Below are 18,957 nucleotides of genomic sequence, written 5' to 3'. Positions count from 1 at the left end.
CACTGAATATTCAGCTTATCAGCAGAATGTCAAAGGGAATTCTATAGAAATAATGACAGTTTATATGGATGGATCAATAGATAGTTATTAGATAGATATGATAGATAATAAATAGATAGATAATAGATAGATAATAGATAGATGATAGATAAATAACAGATAGATAATAGATAGATAGATAATAGCTAGATAATAAATAAATAGATAATAGATGATAGATAGATACAGTACAGACCAAAAGTTTGGACACACCCTCTCATTTAAACATTTTTCTGTATTTTCATGACGTTGAAAATTGTACATTCACACTGAAGGCATCAAAACTATGAATTACCACATGTGGAATTATATACTTAACAAAAAAGTGTGAAACAACTGAGAATATGTCTTATATTCTAGGTTCTTCACAGTAGCCACCTTTTGCTTTGATGACTGCTTTGCACACTCTTGGCATTCTCTTGATGAGCTTCAAGAGGTAGTCACCGGAAATGGTTTTCACTTCACAGGTGTGCCCTGTCAGGTTTAATAAGTGGGATTTCTTGCCTTATAAATGGGGTTGGGACCATCAGTTGTGTTGTGCAGAAGTCTGGTGGATACACAGCTGATAGTCCTACTGAATAGACTGTTAGAATTTGTATTATGGCAAGAAAAAAGCAGCTAAGTAAAGAAAAACGAGAGGCCATCATTACTTTAAGAAATGGAGGTCAGTCAGTGCGAAAAATTGGGAAAACTTTGAAAGTGTCCCCAAGTGCAGTTGCAAAACCCATCAAGCGCTACAGAGAAACTGGCTCACATGAGGACCGCCCCAGGAAAGGAAGACCAAGAGTCACCTCTGCTTCTGAGGATAAGTTTATCCGAGTCACCAGCCTCAGAAATCGCAGGTTAACAGCAGCTGAGATTAGAGACCAGGTCAATGCCACACAGAGTTCTAGCAGCAGACACATCTCTACAACAACTGTTAAGAGGAGACTTTGTGCAGCAGGCCTTCATGGTAAAATAGCTGCTAGGAAACCACTGCTAAGGACAGGCAACAAGCAGAAGAGACTTGTTTGGGCTAAAGAACACAAGGAATGGACATTAGACCAGTGGAAATCTGTGCTTTGGTCTGATGAGTCCAAATTTGAGATCTTTGGTTCCAACCACCGTGTCTTTGTGCGACGCAGAAAAGGTGAACGGATGGACTCTACATGCCTGGTCCCCACCGTGAAGCATGGAGGAGGAGGTGTGATGGTGTGGGGGGGCTTTGCTGGTGACACTGTTGGGGATTTATTCATAATTGAAGGCATACTGATCCAGCATGGCTACCACAGCATCTTGCAGCAGCATGCTATTCCATCCGGATTGCATTTAGTTGGACCATCATTTATTTTTCAACAGGACAATGACCCCAAACACCTCCAGGCTGTGTAAGGGCTATTTGACCAAGGAGGAGAGTGATGGGGGGCTACGCCAGATGACCTGGCCTCCACAGTCACCAGACCTGAACCCTATCGAGATGGTTTGGGGTGAGCTGGACCGCAGAGTGAAGGCAAAAGGGCCAAGAAGTGCTAAGCATCTCTGGGAACTCCTTCAAGATTGTTGGAAGACCATTTTCGGTGACTACCTCTTGAAGCTCATCAAGAGAATGCCCAGAGTGTGCGAAGCAGTCATCAAAGCAAAAGGTGGCTACTTTGAAGAACCTAGAATAGAAGACATATTTTCAGTTGTTTCACACTTTTTTGTTAAGTATATAATTCCACATGTGATAATTCATAGTTTTGATGCCTTCAGTGTGAATGTACAATTTTCAAAGTCATGAAAATACAGAAAAATCTTTAAATGAGAAGGTGTGTCCAAACTTTTGATCTGTACTGTAGATAGATAGATAGATAATAGATGAGAGATAGATAATAGATAGATATGAGATATGAGAACATATTCTTTCCAGCAATTTGCTCTACTATCTCTTCTTTTGGACGTGATGGGACGAGCTGGCCTTTGCCTTTGCCCCCTCCATGCATCCTGACCCTCAGGGACCCCTGACCCTGTTGCTGGATTTCTGCCTTTCTGAAATAACAGTGCAGTCGTCATGATGGAGAAATAGGAAATAAAAGAAATCAGAGCTCCTAGATATTTCCGTCGGGTCGCTCATGTATAATACGAGAGCATTAATGAACTGTACGCTTCTTTTGCAGAGATATAAAAGGCAGATGGTCAAGTGTTTGTTGGTTTTCTTCGCTTCATCATTTATACGGTGGATCCTCTTGAGACCGTCAGGCTTGTCATAGCCTCAGATTGAAAATGTTTTGTATCTATTTCTTTCTATAATCAGGTTTTCCCGTAGAAGCCAAGGCATATTGTTCAATTACCCAGAATATAAAGCGCGCAGAAGACGGCAGACGATCCTTCTCTTTTATGTCTGCGCCTCTTCTTAGACATTGTTTTCTGAGCACTTACAGCATCAAAGACGCAGAATCCACTCTCAGCACGCGGATCAATCATCTACCATCCCGTTCCTTTTTTACTTTGCTCATTCTTATACATCTTATCTCATTATGTGATTTGATACATTGTTTTACTAAAATAATAAATATGATAATAAATGCATTACATAGTAACATTTTATATTACAGGCACCTGTATTTGTCTAGTTTTTCCTCTTTTAAGTCTGTTTTTTTTGTTTTGCACCAAACTCATTTTTTAATAGGGAAACTTTATGTAGGTTTTTCTATGTAATCTGAAAGCGGCATAATGTAGGGGTAGAGAGCCTGATTCCAGCAGTGCTTCATTTATTAGGATGTGTGCTGTAGTTTCAATCAGTGTTTTATCAGCAGGAGATTATTACTGCAGGACTAGGTGTCTTGTGCCAGGCGGTCCAGCATAGTGTGTAACCCCGCCCCCTTCACTGATTGGCAGCTTGCTGACAATACACAGTGTACACAGTAAGCTGTCAATCAGGGTTGTGCACGGGTTTATACACAGCTCAACAGTGTGAGCACTGCTACATCTACAGGGAGAAAACAGGGATTGTAGCACAAACTTTGGTTTAAATTTTAGGGTAGAGAAGATCCGAACCTGCTTTTTGGCTATTGTGCACTTTTGATTTTTTTTTTACTTTTTTGCCCTGAGCACCACAATCTGTGGGAGTGGAAACTGTCCCCACTCCGCTGCACCTTCCCCACGCGTTCACACTGGGAAGTGATTGGCGCCTACAAGAGCTCAGTAAACTCCGACCTGGAGCTGCTCATGAAGAACGCAGGAGAGGAGAATAGTTTGTCTTAGTCTGCTGCAATCTGCATGGGCAGCGGCTGAAATGACAGCTCTATATCATGAAGGGAGCTTTGTCATCTTAGTCACTGCCTATGCAGAGCGCAGCAGCCAATTACAATTATCCCCACTAATGTGCTCTGCATAAACCGCTCCAGAGATGACAGAAGATGAGATGAGCAGCGAATGCATGAAGGCGACATTGAATCAAGTGCACCGTGCATCAGCCAACATTATATACAATCAAGAGCAGCTTTTATATTTTTACACTTTTTATAACCCTGATTAGGGTTTAGGCTTGGGATTGGTTTTATGGTTAGGTTTAGGCCTGGGTTCATCTACAAACTAGGCTTAGAATCACTTTCTAGAGCTAGGGCTATGCTTAGTTTTAGGGTTAGGCATAAGGTTAGGCTTAGGTTTATACTAAGGGCAAGAGATAGGAATAGACAAGGGTAATAAAGTTTCTATATAAAAAATGTAACTAAGCAAAAAAAAAAAAAATAACAACATATAACTTTTTAGTTTTAGCATATTAGCAAAAAGCTGGAAAATCAAGGAAGTCAAAGCGCAAACTATAATCACATCAGTATTTTCCTCAAATTGCAATGGGGAATAAAGGGTTCAAGGTTGGATTGGTGGAATGGAGCGATGAGTAAATCAGGTCAGTGTTACATTTTAGGAGATTCAATTTGCGCAAATTGCTTTAAAAAAAAGTCTGCCGCCATTTTACACAAAGGAAAAGCTTACATCAGTCAGAGAAGCTTCACATGGCTTCAGTCACAACCATATGGGCTTCCCCATACTAACTTGCAGGTATCATATCACATGGTATAGGACAACCAATCAGGAGGGAGTATCAGAGCCTGTATAAAAGCTGAGGCAGGGAAGGCAGCCGATCTATTGTGGTGCATCTGGACAGTGAGAGGACGTCACAGTTCACAGCTCAGCCATAGAGATAAGGGAGCTTTCACACTGCGTTTTGGCAGCCGTTCGTTGGTCCCATCAGGGCTTATGTCTGAACCCCTTTCAAAACGGGATTCAGGCGTATGCGCTGGAGGGGCCTTAGGCGATAATGGTGCCGGCAGAGCAAACATGCACTTCATCGTGCATCATTTTTGGGGGTGTACACCTACTGGAGACGGACACTCAGACGTAGTAGACTAGAAAGCAATAAAGCACTGAATACACATTACAGATAGTGTGTGACAGCACAGTGATTGACAGCTGCCATCCATATTCTTATAGCCACATATTTTTGAGATCACTTGGACTTTACTAAGATTGTGTTTGTGATAAAGTTCTTGAATTGGGTTGGTCACAGTCCCCGGAGACCTCAGGGTGATACCCACGTGTTCAGGGCACTTACAGACGTGCAGTATTTCTGATTCACTGTGAATTTATTAGTTGCAAATCACATTTAAAAAAAAATGAATTAAAGTTGGAGAATTCTAATTTCCAAAGGATTTGATCATCTCTAGTGAGAAGTCTCCGGGATATTCGTATACGAGGAGAAGACACTGGAGACGCACTGGGGACACTTTCCCTTTTAGCAATCTTCTGCCTACATTGTAACACACTGGGGACACTTTCCCTTTTAGCAATCTTCTGCCTACATTGTAACACACTGGGGACACTTTCCCTTTTAGCAATCTTCTGCCTACATTGTAACACACTTGGGACACTTTCCCTTTTAGCAATCTTCTGCCTACATTGTAACACACTGGGGACACTTTCCCTTTTAGCAATCTTCTGCCTACATTGTAACGCACTGGGGACACTTTCCCTTTTAGCAATCTTCTGCCTACATTGTAACTCACTGGGGACACTTTCCCTTTTAGCAATCTTCTGCCTACATTGTAACGCACTGGGGACACTTTCCCTTTTAGCAATCTTCTGCCTACATTGTAACACACTGGGGACACTTTCCCTTTTAGCAATCTTCTGCCTCCATTGTAACGCACTGGGGACACTTTCCCTTTTAGCAATCTTCTGCCTCCATTGTAACGCACTGGGGACACTTTCCCTTTTAGCAATCTTCTGCCTCCATTGTAACGCACTGGGGACACTTTCTCTTTTAGCAATCTTCTGCCTCCATTGTAACGCACTGGGGACACTTTCCCTTTTAGCAATCTTCTGCCTCCATTGTAACGCACTGGGGACACTTTCCCTTTTAGCAATCTTCTGCCTCCATTGTATCCGGCTACAATATTTCTATGAAAGAGACTAAACCTTTGAGGAAATAGCCTGATAATTCAGACCATTGAGAAGATGATGGCGGTGCCCGATATGTGCCAATAATAATGCCGCCGCTCACATTCATGTCAATAGCAGGCGCCGGGCGGCATTATCATGGACCTCGCTCGTGCGCTTACATCGCCGCTTGACAATTGCCTCTTTGTTTTTTCCTATATAGAATCGGATGTGGCCGACTTCGATGGCAGAAGTTCCCTCCTCTACAGGTTCAATCAGAAACTGATGACCACGTATAAAGATGTCATCTCCCTGAAGTTCAAGAGCCTGCAGAGCGAAGGCGTACTATTCCACGGAGAAGGACAGCGCGGCGATTATATTACTCTGGAGCTACAGAAGGGGAGATTGTCTCTCTACATCAACCTGGGTATGGCGCGTTATTCCAATTAATTCCTGAAAAATTGCTATTGGGGCTTTATATCAGGTTTAGCCTGTATTGTACGTCATATTGTGCCCCCCGCTGCCATAAATCGCAACGTCCGAACTATGGTAATTGTGGGATCAAGTAGACTCTGGACTGAGAAAAGCAAACAATCATTAATGGTGATAATTAGGGATAGTATAACCAATCATGCTGCTCATCTGCCTTTCTCCGCCTGTGGGAGGCGCCGCGGCTTGTCTACATGTTTCCATCCGATAATATAAGCTGTAATATACACACGACGATTTATCACTTCTCTGATGGTAAATGTGGCTTTGACTGGTAGCTGCCGGATACAGGATCTGAGAACCTGGAACAGGCAGATCCCTAATACTGTCATCAGGATCGAGAGTAAAGGATGTTCTGCAAGAGACGGAACACGACTGATACACTGATGACATTGTCCTCGGAATTATTGTCAGGTTTATGTTTGTCCGAAAAACGGGATATAGAGAAAATATTCTCCTCAATATTGAAATTGCAACAACAAGGAAAGTGGTGGAATTATGAGAATCACAGGATGGAGACGTCACTGATCTGCAAATGATGAACAAACAACATTTTCCAAACCTCTGGATTCTCCAGTCTGGAGTCTGAGCCTCGTGCAGAAATCCCGGCACCTCCGGCCTCGGCTGCTGTCACTGAGGTCATTAATGGTCGTCTGAGGAGGGTTCTGCCACTGAAAGTACAAATCATCAGGATCCGCTGCCGACAGCTCCTGTATGATCACCGAACAATGACGTCCCTGATGTGCTCGATGGAGACAAGTCCAGAGATGCTGCTGTCAGCTCCTGTGTAATCACCGACCAATGACGTCCCCGATGTGCTCGATGGAGACAAGTCCGGGGACGCTGCCGTCAGCTCCTGTGTAGTCACTGACCAATGACGTCCCCGATGTGCTCTATGGAGACAAGTCCGGAGACGCTGCCGGCAGCTCCTGTGTAATCACCGACCAATGACGTCCCCGATGTGCTCGATGGAGACAAGTCCGGAGACGCTGCCGGCAGCTCCTGTGTAGTCACTGACCAATGAAGTCCTCCATGTGCTCCATGGGAGACAAGTCCAGAGACACTGCAGCCATGGGGGCAGGTTTAAGCCACGCAGGCTGCTCACAGTAGTGCGAGGAACATGCAGCCTGGTGTTGTCGTTGTGAAAAATGGCCATTGGGACACTTTGGAGAAATGGCCAAACCACCCGTTCCACCATTGATCCGTTCTGTGCTGCAAGTGAAATTAGACGTCACAGACCGAGAGTAAGGCGTCAGGGTCCACACAACCATCAAGAGGCGTCTGCACGACATCGGGCTACGAACCAGACATCCAGCTACAGGTGTCCACTGACCTCACACCACCGCGCTCAAAGGTGATCATGTTGCAGAGCAAGAGAGGCTGGAATCGAGGTCTGTCCTCTTCAGTGATGAGTCCCACTTTTGTCTTTGATGCAATGATAGCCGGTGACTTATCCTCCTGGGATTTTTGTGTTGGAGAGGAGGGACACAATATGTGGTGGCCAGGACCCCCTTGTCTTCATTCCAGGTTCACTAACAGCTCGGTAATTCATTGATTTGTGTGGATCCAGTGGTGCGGCCATTTCTCCAAAGTGTCCCAGGAGCCATTTTTCAGCTTGACATCCCCAGGCCGCTTGTTCCTTGTGCATTCTCCCATTTAACAAGCTGAGGCACATTTGCCTTTCCAACATCGGAGCAGCTCAGGGGGTCTGAAGCCGTCCAGATCCAGCGACTCGGTCAGCTTCAGAGGATTGCTTATGTGCTCTGTAGCAAACCGCTGGCTAGCTGCTAGGAAGCAGTCCACCTCTGAGGGACTGCAGAGTCGGCCGGTAACCTGGCATCAAGCAGAAAACTATAGAATTAGAAATCTTGACAAAACAGTGGTTTCTAGGTAAGAGGTCATGTTTTTTTTTTACACAAGCACTTTGCAATTTTACCTATTAATGATGGTGAGAAAACTCTTTTCGCGTGTAGATCCAGTGATGCCCCAGAAAAAAGATCTCATAGGGAAGACTCGGGAGGCATCACATATCCCGGCAGAGTCATCAATATTTTTACCGCGAGACTTTTCTCTAGGTTTTCATGTTCCTCACTATTCGGATAGAAGAAATGGAGAAGAAAATGTCCATAAATCCTCAGCTGTAAGGAGTGAAATGTCAGCAGTCATTAGCTGATACATTCGGGGGGGCTCCGCTTTATATACATCTGTTACATTCATGTTTTTCAGACTCTCAATCATAAACACTGAGCCTCCAAATGCCAGAAATTACCATCGAATTCGGCAGGAAAATCTGTTTCCTTTTTTCTATCTTCACTCCGGCTCATAGTCTACAGACCTCCTATGGGGGTGGATTCAATATTTCTGCAGGAAATTAATCATCTCCTTAAACTCTGGTTTTTGCTTTTTTTTATTTAAAAGCAGAAAATTACTATTTATATTGACCGTTTCCGGCATTGTACCTTGGTGGAGTAGCATCATTAGATAAGACAAGGAGCGTGGATGTCTGTGGAAGCGATGCCACGCTCGCGGACCCCCCAGTGACTTAGGATGTCTGTGGAAGTGATGCCACGCTCGCGGACCCCTCCAGTGACTTAGGATGTCTGTGGAAGTGATGCCACGCTCGCGGACCCCTCCAGTGACTTAGGATGTCTGTGGAAGTGATGCCACGCTCGCGGACCCCCCAGTGACTTAGGATGTCTGTGGAAGTGATGCCACGCTCGCGGACCCCCCAGTGACTTAGGATGTCTGTGGAAGTGATGCCACGCTCGCGGACCCCCCAGTGACTTAGGATGTCTGTGGAAGTGATGCCACGCTCGTGGACCCCCCAGTGACTTAGGATGTCTGTGGAAGTGATGCCACGCTCGCGGACCCCCCAGTGACTTAGGATGTCTGTGGAAGTGATGCCACGCTCGTGGACCCCCCAGTGACTTAGGATGTCTGTGGAAGTGATGCCACGCTCGCGGACCCCCCAGTGACTTAGGATGTCTGTGGAAGTGATGCCACGCTCGCTGACCCTCCAGTGACTTAGGATGTCTGTGGAAGTGATGCCACGCTCGCGGACCCCCCAGTGACTTAGGATGTCTGTGGAAGTGATGCCACGCTCGCGGACCCCCCAGTGACTTAGGATGTCTGTGGAAGTGATGCCACGCTCGCGGACCCCCCAGTGACTTAGGATGTCTGTGGAAGTGATGCCACGCTCGCGGACCCCCCAGTGACTTAGGATGTCTGTGGAAGTGATGCCACGCTCGCGGACCCCCCAGTGACTTAGGATGTCTGTGGAAGTGATGCCACGCTCGCGGACCCCCCAGTGACTTAGGATGTCTGTGGAAGTGATGCCACGCTCGCGGACCCCCCAGTGAGTTAGGATGTCTGTGGAAGTGATGCCACTGTCGCGGACCCCCAGTGACTTAGGATGTCTGTGGAAGCGATGCCACGCTCGCGGACCCCCCAGTGAGTTAGGAGGTCTGTGGAAGCGATGCCACGCTCGCGGACCCCCCAGTGACTTAGGATGACTGTGGAAGTGATGCCACGCTCGCGGACCCCCCCAGTGACTTAGGATGTCTGTGGAAGTGATGCCACGCTCGCGGACCCCCCCAGTGACTTAGGATGTCTGTGGAAGTGATGCCACTGTCGCGGGGTCCCCAGTGACTTAGGATGTCTGTGGAAGTGATGCCACGCTCACAGACCCCCCCAGTGACTTAGGATGTCTGTTGAAGTGATGCCACGCTCGCGGACCCCCCAGTGACTTAGGATGTCTGTGGAAGTGATGCCACTGTTGCGGGTTCCCAAGTGACTTAGGATGTTTGTGGAAGTGATGCCATGCTCACAGACCCCCCCAGTGACTTAGGATGTCTGTGGAAGTGATGCCACTGTCGCGGGGTCCCCAGTGACTTAGGATGTCTGTGGAAGTGATGCCACTGTCGCGGGGTCCCCAGTGACTTAGGATGTCTGTGGAAGTGATGCCACGCTCGCGGACCCCCCAGTGACTTAGGATGTCTGTGGAAGTGATGCCACGCTCGTGGACCCCCCAGTGACTTAGGATATCTGTGGAAGTGATGCCACGCTCACAGACCCCCCCAGTGACTTAGGATGTCTGTGGAAGTGATGCCACTGTCGTGGGGTCCCCAGTGACTTAGGATGTCTGTGGAAGTGATGCCACGCTCGCGGACCCCCCAGTGACTTAGGATGTCTGTGGAAGTGATGCCACGCTCGTGGACCCCCCAGTGACTTAGGATGTCTGTGGAAGTGATGCCACGCTCGCTGACCCTCCAGTGACTTAGGATATCTGTGGAAGTGATGCCATGCTCGCAGACCCCCCAGTGACTTATTCACCCTGATATTTATGATGTTGGTAGGTTTCATTATTACTAATTCTGGGATTGGTCTTGTGACTCTGCGTGTTTTCCCAGGGGACGCCAAGCTACGTTTCGGTAACACTCACACCGCGGTGACGTTGGGGAGCCTCCTGGACGACCAGCAGTGGCATTCTGTCCTAATAGATCGCTTCAACAAACAAGTCAACCTCACGGTGGATAAATATACCCAACATTTCCGCACCAAGGGGGAGTCTGATGACTTGGACATAGATTATGAGGTGCGTACATCAATCTGGACTATCCGGTATTATATGTGATATTAAACAACGATTATATATGCAAATCTACACCATAAAGTCCATCATTCTGTAATAATGAACTTACTATTGTCCCAACGTTGCAGGCAAAGATCCATTTTGCTTATATTGAATTCCAAATTTCCTGCATAGCCAATAGTCATTGGGGACAATAATACAATTCTCTCCGCCTTCAGCCACCAGAAGGGGGAGCTGAAGAGTTTACTGAAGACAGTAATATCATTGGATTCAATGTATGTGTTGTATGCAGTAAACTCATGGGCTTCCTCTAGTGGTGGCTGCAAACAAACTCTATATAGCGTTTTGTGTATGCTGAAGATTTAGTGCTCTGTTGATAGAAATAAGGAATTTAGGACATTTAGAAATTGTATGTGACAATTCCACTCTTTCATGACGACCATTACATGCAGTTGAATTATCCTTTTATATTTAGTACATTTTTTGTTTCTACTGTAATTTTTCTGCTCCTATAGACTGAACAGTATGGCTGCGATTCATCAAGGTTTGCAGTTTGCATGTCAGCTGTGATGAACAATGCGCTGGAGTAAGATGCACCAATGAGTGTGTGAGGGGTGCAGGGTGGTAGTGGTGGCGAGGGGCTGCTGCTGTGCTCCCACACCCTGACTCCCCACAAATAATAAATAATGTTCAGTCTGTCTTATGGTCTGTGTGTACTGAATGACACTCACAGTTTTCCTTGAGGGTCCCATCTGCTCCAGGGTTCCAGCCTCAGCTGCAGGCAGACAATCAATCACAGGCTCTTGCTCCTTTTTCAACAGAACAACTTTACTTTACTCTTCCAGTTCAGTTCTGGTCACAGCACATTGTGATACAACAGCCACAGATTCGATAGCAGATACAGTACAGCACATGTTCTGTTGCTCATCCAGAGCTCTTCCTGCATTCTCTGTTACCTCAGGTTCTGTAATACCTTCCTCTTCCAATACAGTTTTCATGCTTCCTGAGCCACATATTCCGTTGGTTCAGCATCCCACTGAACAAAGTGGCGGACGTCCGCATACTGTATTTCCTACCCTTCAGCGCACTCCTCGTACTTTCTCAGGCTGCTGGCCAACTCTGCTTTCCTTCTCTCCTCTCTGTATCACTGTTGACCTTCAGCCAAATGGCCCTGAACTTCTCCACTTCTTTCAGTTTCCCTCTTGCACATGCTTAAATGTTCCAACACTTTCAACTGTATTCCTCTATCTGGCTAAACCAGGACGTACTCCTTCTACTTATAACTTCACTCCCCCTCCCAACTGGGAAAACCCCTGGACCGAATAACTATAACTTCTACCTACTCCTCACACTACAGTGCCCCCTGTTTTCTACTGAACCCCTGTACTTAGCTAAACTTATCTTATTCCTATACTTATACCCTATTCTTTCCCTATATTATTTTGTCACAATACATTAACACACATTCTCAATATTTCACAATTATATACTATGCATTACACATGTAATTGTTTTATCAGGAAAAGATGCAGAGCGTGCGCAGGCGTCCACACACCCTTGCAAGGGCACATGTTAATGAATTTGACACATATTTCATCTGCCGTGCCCAATGTACACCAGTCAGGGACATTTCTGTTGTAATTTATGCCGCTCTTGATGAATTTGCTGCCCTCGCTTGGCTATGACCCCTCCTAACTATTTTTCTGCCCAATTTTCAAAAATGTGGCAGATTTGGCCAAGACCGGTGTGAAAAAAACAATAGAATTTTTGCACAACTACAATCTGTACAAAAATGTTGCAACTTTTCAAAAGTTTTATGCCAGAGTTTTGGAGAAAACTGAGGAGTTGGGAGCTATCTACTATATAATTGTCTTATCCCGTCTGTCTGTCTATCTGTCTGTCTGTCTGTCTGTCCTGGAAATCCCGCGTCGCTCATTGGTCCGGCAGCGGCCAATCAGCGCCGCGGGATTTCTGAAAAAAGATGGCGGCCGTTAGCGGCTTATTTGGCTGGCGGAGGTCAGCGGCGATGCAGCGGGGAGATGAGCGGCGCTAGCAGCACAACTACCCCGACCGGCGCCGCTGACCTCCATGTGGCTAACGTCGGAAGATCAGCGGCTTAGCCCGCTGATCTCCCGACAACAAATGTGAAGGGAGGACCGGGGAGCGGCGCCGCCGGTCGGGATGCTTCTGCTGCGAGCAGCCGCTCATCTCCTGGCTTCTCGCAGCAGAAGGAGCCGCACAGGCAGCGCCGCTCCCCGGTCCTCGCTAATACGGAGCCGCACAAGCAGCGCCGCTCCCGGGCCCACATTGGTCAGCGAGATGGGCGGCAAATTTAAACGCCGCTCTGCTGATTGGTCGCGGCCGGCCACCGCGACCAATCAGTGATATCGGCGGCAAATTTAAACGCCGCTCTGCTGATTGGTCGCGGTGGCCGACCGCGACCAATCAGCGAGATGGGTGCCAAATGTAAACACCGCTGTGCTGATTGGTCGCGGCCGCCAGCCGCGACCAATCAGCGAGATTGGCGCCAAACTTAAACAACGCTCTGCTGATTGGACGCGGCCGCGGGCGACCGCTACCAATCAGCGAGATTGGCGCCAAATTTAAACAACGCTCTGTTGATTGGTCGCTGACGCCAGACGCGACCAATCAGCGAGATTGGCGCCAAATTTAAACAACGCTCTGCTGATTGGTCGCGGACGGCAGACGCGACCAATCAGCGAGATTGGCGCCAAATTTAAACAACGCTCTGCTGATTGGTTGCGGTGGCCGGCCGCGACCAATCAGCGATTTTGGTGCCAATTTGAAACACCGCTCTGCTGATTGGTCGCGGTTTCCGGCCGCGACCAATCAGAAATATTGGCGCCAAATTTAAACACCGCTCTGCTGATTGGTCGCGGTCGCCGGCTGTGTCCAATCAGCAGTATTGGCGCCAAATTTAAACCTCGCTCTGCTGATTAGTCGCAACCACCGGCCGTGACCAATCAGCGATATTGGCGCCAAACTTAAACACCGCTTCGCTGATTGGTCGTGGTGGCCGGCACGACCAATCAGCGATATTGGCGCCATATTTAAACACCGCTCTGCTCATTGGTCGCGGTTACCGGTCACGAATAACCAGCATTATTGGCAACAAATTTAAACACCGCTCTGCTGATTAGTCGCGGCCGTGACCAATCACCATTATTGGCGCCAAATTTAAATAACGCTCTGCTGATTGGTCGCGACCGCCAGCCGCAACCAATCAGCATTATTGCCGCCAAATTTAAACCCCGCTCTGCTGATTGGTCGCGTTCGCTGGCTGCGACCAATCAGCATTATTGGCGCCAAATTTAAACCTCGCTCTGCTGATTAGTCGCGACCGCCGGCCGTGACCAATCTGCGATATAGGCGCCAAATTTTAACACCGCTTTGCTAATTAGTCGCGGTTGCCGGTCTCGACCAATCAGCGATTTTGCCGCCAAATTTAAATACCGCTCTGCTGATTGCTCCCGGTCGGCCGCATACCTATTCTAGAATACCCGATGCGCTAGAATAGGGCCACCATCTAGTTATTCTATATTCTGGATCCTATCTGTAATCATATCTGTAATGTCGTCTCAGGTCATCAATATTTTGTTGATACTCATAAATTTCTAGTTGAATTTTGTGATAAAATAAACCCTCCGCTCATGATGGCAGCCATTAAATTATATTACACCCCGCCTGACAGTGAAAATCAGCAGAAATATTGCTATTTATTAGGTCATTAAAAATTTTACATAACAATGAGAGAAGAAATCACTGGAATGGAGAAAATGTTCAGGGGGCGCGGATATGGAAATGAGGTTTAACTAGTAATCGTAGCTCTTTAGGATATATAATTAAAGCGGTATTAGATGTGACAGAGCCGTAATTATCACTGAGGACAAAATTAGACCATTGGAAAATTGATATAATATAAATATATTACCAGATAATTAACTCTACAAAGTCTAATAGTCTATGAATGTTACAATCTATTCATTTATTTATTCCTTTTGATACATTTTAAGTACTTACTACGTTTTGTGTTCATTCTTCCAATTTTTAGTGGTAAAATGTTACTAATTCTGAAGTCAGTAGAAGTCATGGGGCATGCGGCCGCCGTGTGCATGGAGCCTGTACAGCGGCACAGAGTCCCTATTGGTCTGTACTATGGAGCAGTAGTGCCCCCATACAGTGTCCCCATACAGTGTCCCATACAGTGCCCCCATACAGTGCCCCCATACAGTGCCCCCATACAGTGCTCCCATACAGTGCCCCCATACAGTGCCCCCATACAGTGCCCCATACAGTGCCCCCATACAGTGCCCCCATACAGTGTCCCCATACAGTGCCCCCATACAGTGCCCCCATACAGTGCCCCATACAGTGCCCCCATACAGTGCCCCCATACAGTGCTCCCATACAGTGCCCCATACAGTGCCCCCATACAGTGCCCCCATACAGTGCTCCCATACAGTGCCCCCATACAGTGCTCCCATACAGTGCCCCCATACAGTGCCCCCATACAGTGCCCCATACAGTGCCCCCATACAGTGCCCCCATACAGTGCCCCCATACAGTGTCCCATACAGTGCCCCCATACAGTGCCCCCATACAGTGCTCCCATACAGTGCCCCCATACAGTGCCCCCATACAGTGCCCCCATACAGTGCAATATTGCATAGACATCCTCCTTTATATGCAATGCTTTACACCAGAGCTGGGCAATGTGCGCCTATGTGTGGGCTCATACTGTATATAGGGGGGCTATATAGGGCCTCATACTGTATATAGGGGAGTATATGGGGGCTCATACTGTATAGAGGATGCTATTTGGGGGCTCATACTGTTTATAGGAGGCTATTTGGGGGCTCATACGGTATATAGGAAGCTATTTGAGGGCTCACACTGTATACAGGGGCTATGTGGGGGCTCATACTGTATATGGGAGGGCTATGTGGTGGCTCATACTGTATATAGGGGGCCATATGGGGGCTCATACTGTATATAGGAGGCTATGTGGGGGTTCATGCTGTATATAGGAGGCTATGTGGAGGCTCATGCAGTATACAGGGGGCTATGTGGAGGCTCATACTGAGTATAGGGGGTTATATGGAGCTGATACTGTATATAAGGGCTAGTGGGGGCTCATACTGTATATAGAAGGCTATGTGAGGGCTCATACTGTATATAGGAGGCTATGTAGGGGCTCATACTGTATATTAAAAGCTATGTAGGAGCTCAGACTGTATATAGGAGGCTATGTGGGGGATCATACTGTATAATGAAGGTTATGTGGGGGCTCAAACTGTATATAGGGGGCTCATACTGTATATAGGAGGCTATGTAGGGGCTCATACTGTATATTGCAAGCTATGTGGGGGCTCAAACTGTATATTGGAGGCTATGTGGGGGTTCATACTGTATAATGAAGGCTATGTGGGGGCTCAAACTGTATATAGGGGGCTCATACTGTATATAGGAAGCTGTGTGGGGGCTCATATGGTATATATAGGAGGCTGTGTGTGCTGATACTGTATATAGGGGGCTGTGTATGGGCTCATACGGTATATAGGGGGGTTGTATGTGGGATCATACGGTATATATTGGGATGTCAGCATACTTAGTTCTGCTCAATATTAAGTGATACAATTAATATTAATATAAATTATTATAATTAATATGTTAATATTAATATTGAGCAGATTTTATTTCTGCCTATTGGTTCAGCCTCCACAATAGTTACGGTCTCACATGTGGGCCCTCAGGAAAATTAATTCTCCACCTCTGCTCTATACCTAAGCGTTGAATGGAAAACAGAGCTCTGTATATGTAACATGGACACATCTTACAACTGTCCAGGAACGTTCCTGCCCCCCTCGTGTGCTTACAATACTGGGGAGTCCTGTGCAGGTTGAGTTCAGTAGCATGAGAGATGGAGGTGTTCAGCATCGGGCCCCTTCCATCAAAGAGCCCCAGCAGCTATGTACAATGCTGATATCTTATAGACATACTTGGTTTCCATTATATTAGGAATCAGTGCAGCCACCAGTCATCATCTGACATAAATGCAGCCACCAGTCATCAGCTGACATCAGTGCAGCCACCAGTCATCAGCTGACATCAGTGCAGTCACCAGTCATCAACTGACATCAGTGCAGCCACCAGTCATCAACTGACATCAGTGCAGCCACCAGTCATCAGCTGACATCAGTGCAGTCACCAGACATCAGCTGACATCAGTGCAGCCACCAGTCATCAGCTGACATCAGTGCAGCCACCAGTCATCATCTGACATCATTGCAGACACCAGTCATCAGCTGACATCAGTGCAGCCACCAGTCATCAGCTGACATCAGTGCAGTCACCAGTCATCAACTGACATCAGTGCAGCCACCAGACATCAACTGACATCAGTGCAGCCACCAGTCATCAGCTGACATCAGTGCAGTCACCAGTCATCATCTGACATCAGTGCAGTCACCAGTCATCAGCTGACATCAGTGCAGTCACCAGTCATCAGCTGACATCAGTGCAGCCACCAGTCATCAGCTGACATCAGTGCAGCCACCAGTCATCAGCTGACATCAGTGCAGTCACCAGTCATCAGCTGACATCAGTGCAGTCACCAGTCATCAGCTGACATCAGTGCAGTCACCAGTCATCAGCTGACATCAGTGCAGACACCAGTCATCAGCTGACATCAGTGCAGTCACCAGACATCAGCTGACATCAGTGCAGCCACCAGACAACAGCTGACATCAGTGCAGCCACCAGTCATCAGCTGACATCAGTGCAGACACCAGTCATCAGCTGACATCAGTGCAGCCACCAGTCATCAGCTGACATCAGTGCAGCCACCAGACAACAGCTGACATCAGTGCAGCCACCAGTCATCATCTGACATCAGTGCAGTCACCAGACATCAGCTGACATCAGTGCAGTCACGAGACATCAGCTGACATCAGTGCAGCCACCAGTCATCAGCTGACATCAGTGCAGCCACCAGTCATCATCTGACATCAGTGCAGCCACCAGTCATCAGCTGACATCAGTGCAGCCACCAGTCATCAGCTGACATCAGTGCAGCCACCAGTCATCATCTGACATCAGTGCAGCCACCAGTCATCAGCTGACATCAGTGCAGCCACCAGTCATCAGCTGACATCAGTGCAGCCACCAGACATCAGCTGACATCAGTGCAGTCACCAGACATCAGCTGACATCAGTGCAGCCACCAGTCATCAGCAGACATCAGTGCAGCCACCAGACATCATCTGACATCAGTGCAGCCACCAGTCATCCTCTGACATCAGTACAGACACCAGTCATCAGCTGACATAAGTGCAGTCATCAGTCATCATCTGACATCAGTGCAGACACCAGTCATCAACTGACATAAGTACAGTCACCAGTCATCATCTGACATCAGTGCAGTCACCAGTCATCAGCTGACATCAGTGCAGACACCAGACATCAACAGACATCAGTGCAGACACCAGTGATCAACTGACATCAGTGCAGCCACCAGTCATCAGCTGACATCAGTGCAGTCACCAGTCATCATCTGACATCAGTGCAGCCACCAGTCATCATCTGACATCAGTGCAGCCACCAGTCATCATCTGACATCAGTGCAGTCACCAGTCATCAACTGACATCAGTACAGTCACCAGTCATCAACTGACATCAGTGCAGTCACCAGTCATCAACTGACATCAGTGCAGTCACCAGTCATCAACTGACATCAGTGCAGTCACCAGTCATCATCTGACATCAGTGCAGTCACCAGTCATCAACTGACATCAGTGCAGTCACCAGTCATCATCTGACATCAGTGCAGCCACCAGTCATCATCTGACATCAGTGCAGTCACCAGTCATCAACTGACATCAGTGCAGTCACCAGTCATCATCTGACATCAGTGCAGTCACCAGTCATCATCTGACATCAGTACAGTCACCAGTCATCGTCTGACATCAGTGCAGACACCAGTCATCGTCTGACATCAGTGCAAACACCAGTCATCATCTGACATCAGTGCAGACACCAGTCATCAGCTGACATCAGTGCAGCCACCAGTCATCATCTGACATCAGTGCAGTCACCAGTCATCATCTGACATCAGTGCAGTCACCAGTCATCATCTGACATCAGTGCAGTCACCAGTCATCATCTGACATCAGTGCAGTCACCAGTCATCATCTGACATCAGTGCAGTCACCAGTCATCATCTGACATCAGTGCAGCCAACAGTCATCATCTGACATCAGTGCAGACACCAGTCATCATCTGACATCAGTGCAGCCACCAGTCATCATCTGACATCAGTGCAGACACCAGTCATCAACTGACATAAGTGCAGTCATCAGTCATCATCTGACATCAGTGCAGACACCAGTCATCAACTGACATAAGTACAGTCACCAGTCATC

At 47.3% G+C, this 18,957-nt stretch overlaps 1 protein-coding gene across 1 annotated transcript in view; it reads left to right on the top strand.

Moving 5' to 3' along the window:
- LOC141161930 (contactin-associated protein-like 5) overlaps positions 1–18,957 on the top strand; it is a 435,101-nt gene that overhangs the window by 181,240 nt on the left and 234,904 nt on the right. Inside the window, exons 5-6 of the mRNA XM_073647489.1 lie at positions 5,660–5,863; positions 10,335–10,519. Of these exons, the coding sequence (XP_073503590.1) occupies positions 5,660–5,863; positions 10,335–10,519 (389 nt within the window). The remainder of the gene's footprint in view (positions 1–5,659; positions 5,864–10,334; positions 10,520–18,957) is intronic.

Source organism: Phyllobates terribilis, unplaced genomic scaffold (assembly GCF_046119375.1).
Source record: "Phyllobates terribilis strain yellow unplaced genomic scaffold, ASM4611937v1 Scaffold_9__5_contigs__length_417890890, whole genome shotgun sequence".
Classification (NCBI taxonomy): Eukaryota; Metazoa; Chordata; class Amphibia; order Anura; family Dendrobatidae; genus Phyllobates; species Phyllobates terribilis.
The sequence above is the reverse complement of the archived record's forward strand: the minus strand, read 5'-3'. Positions and strand labels throughout refer to the sequence as shown.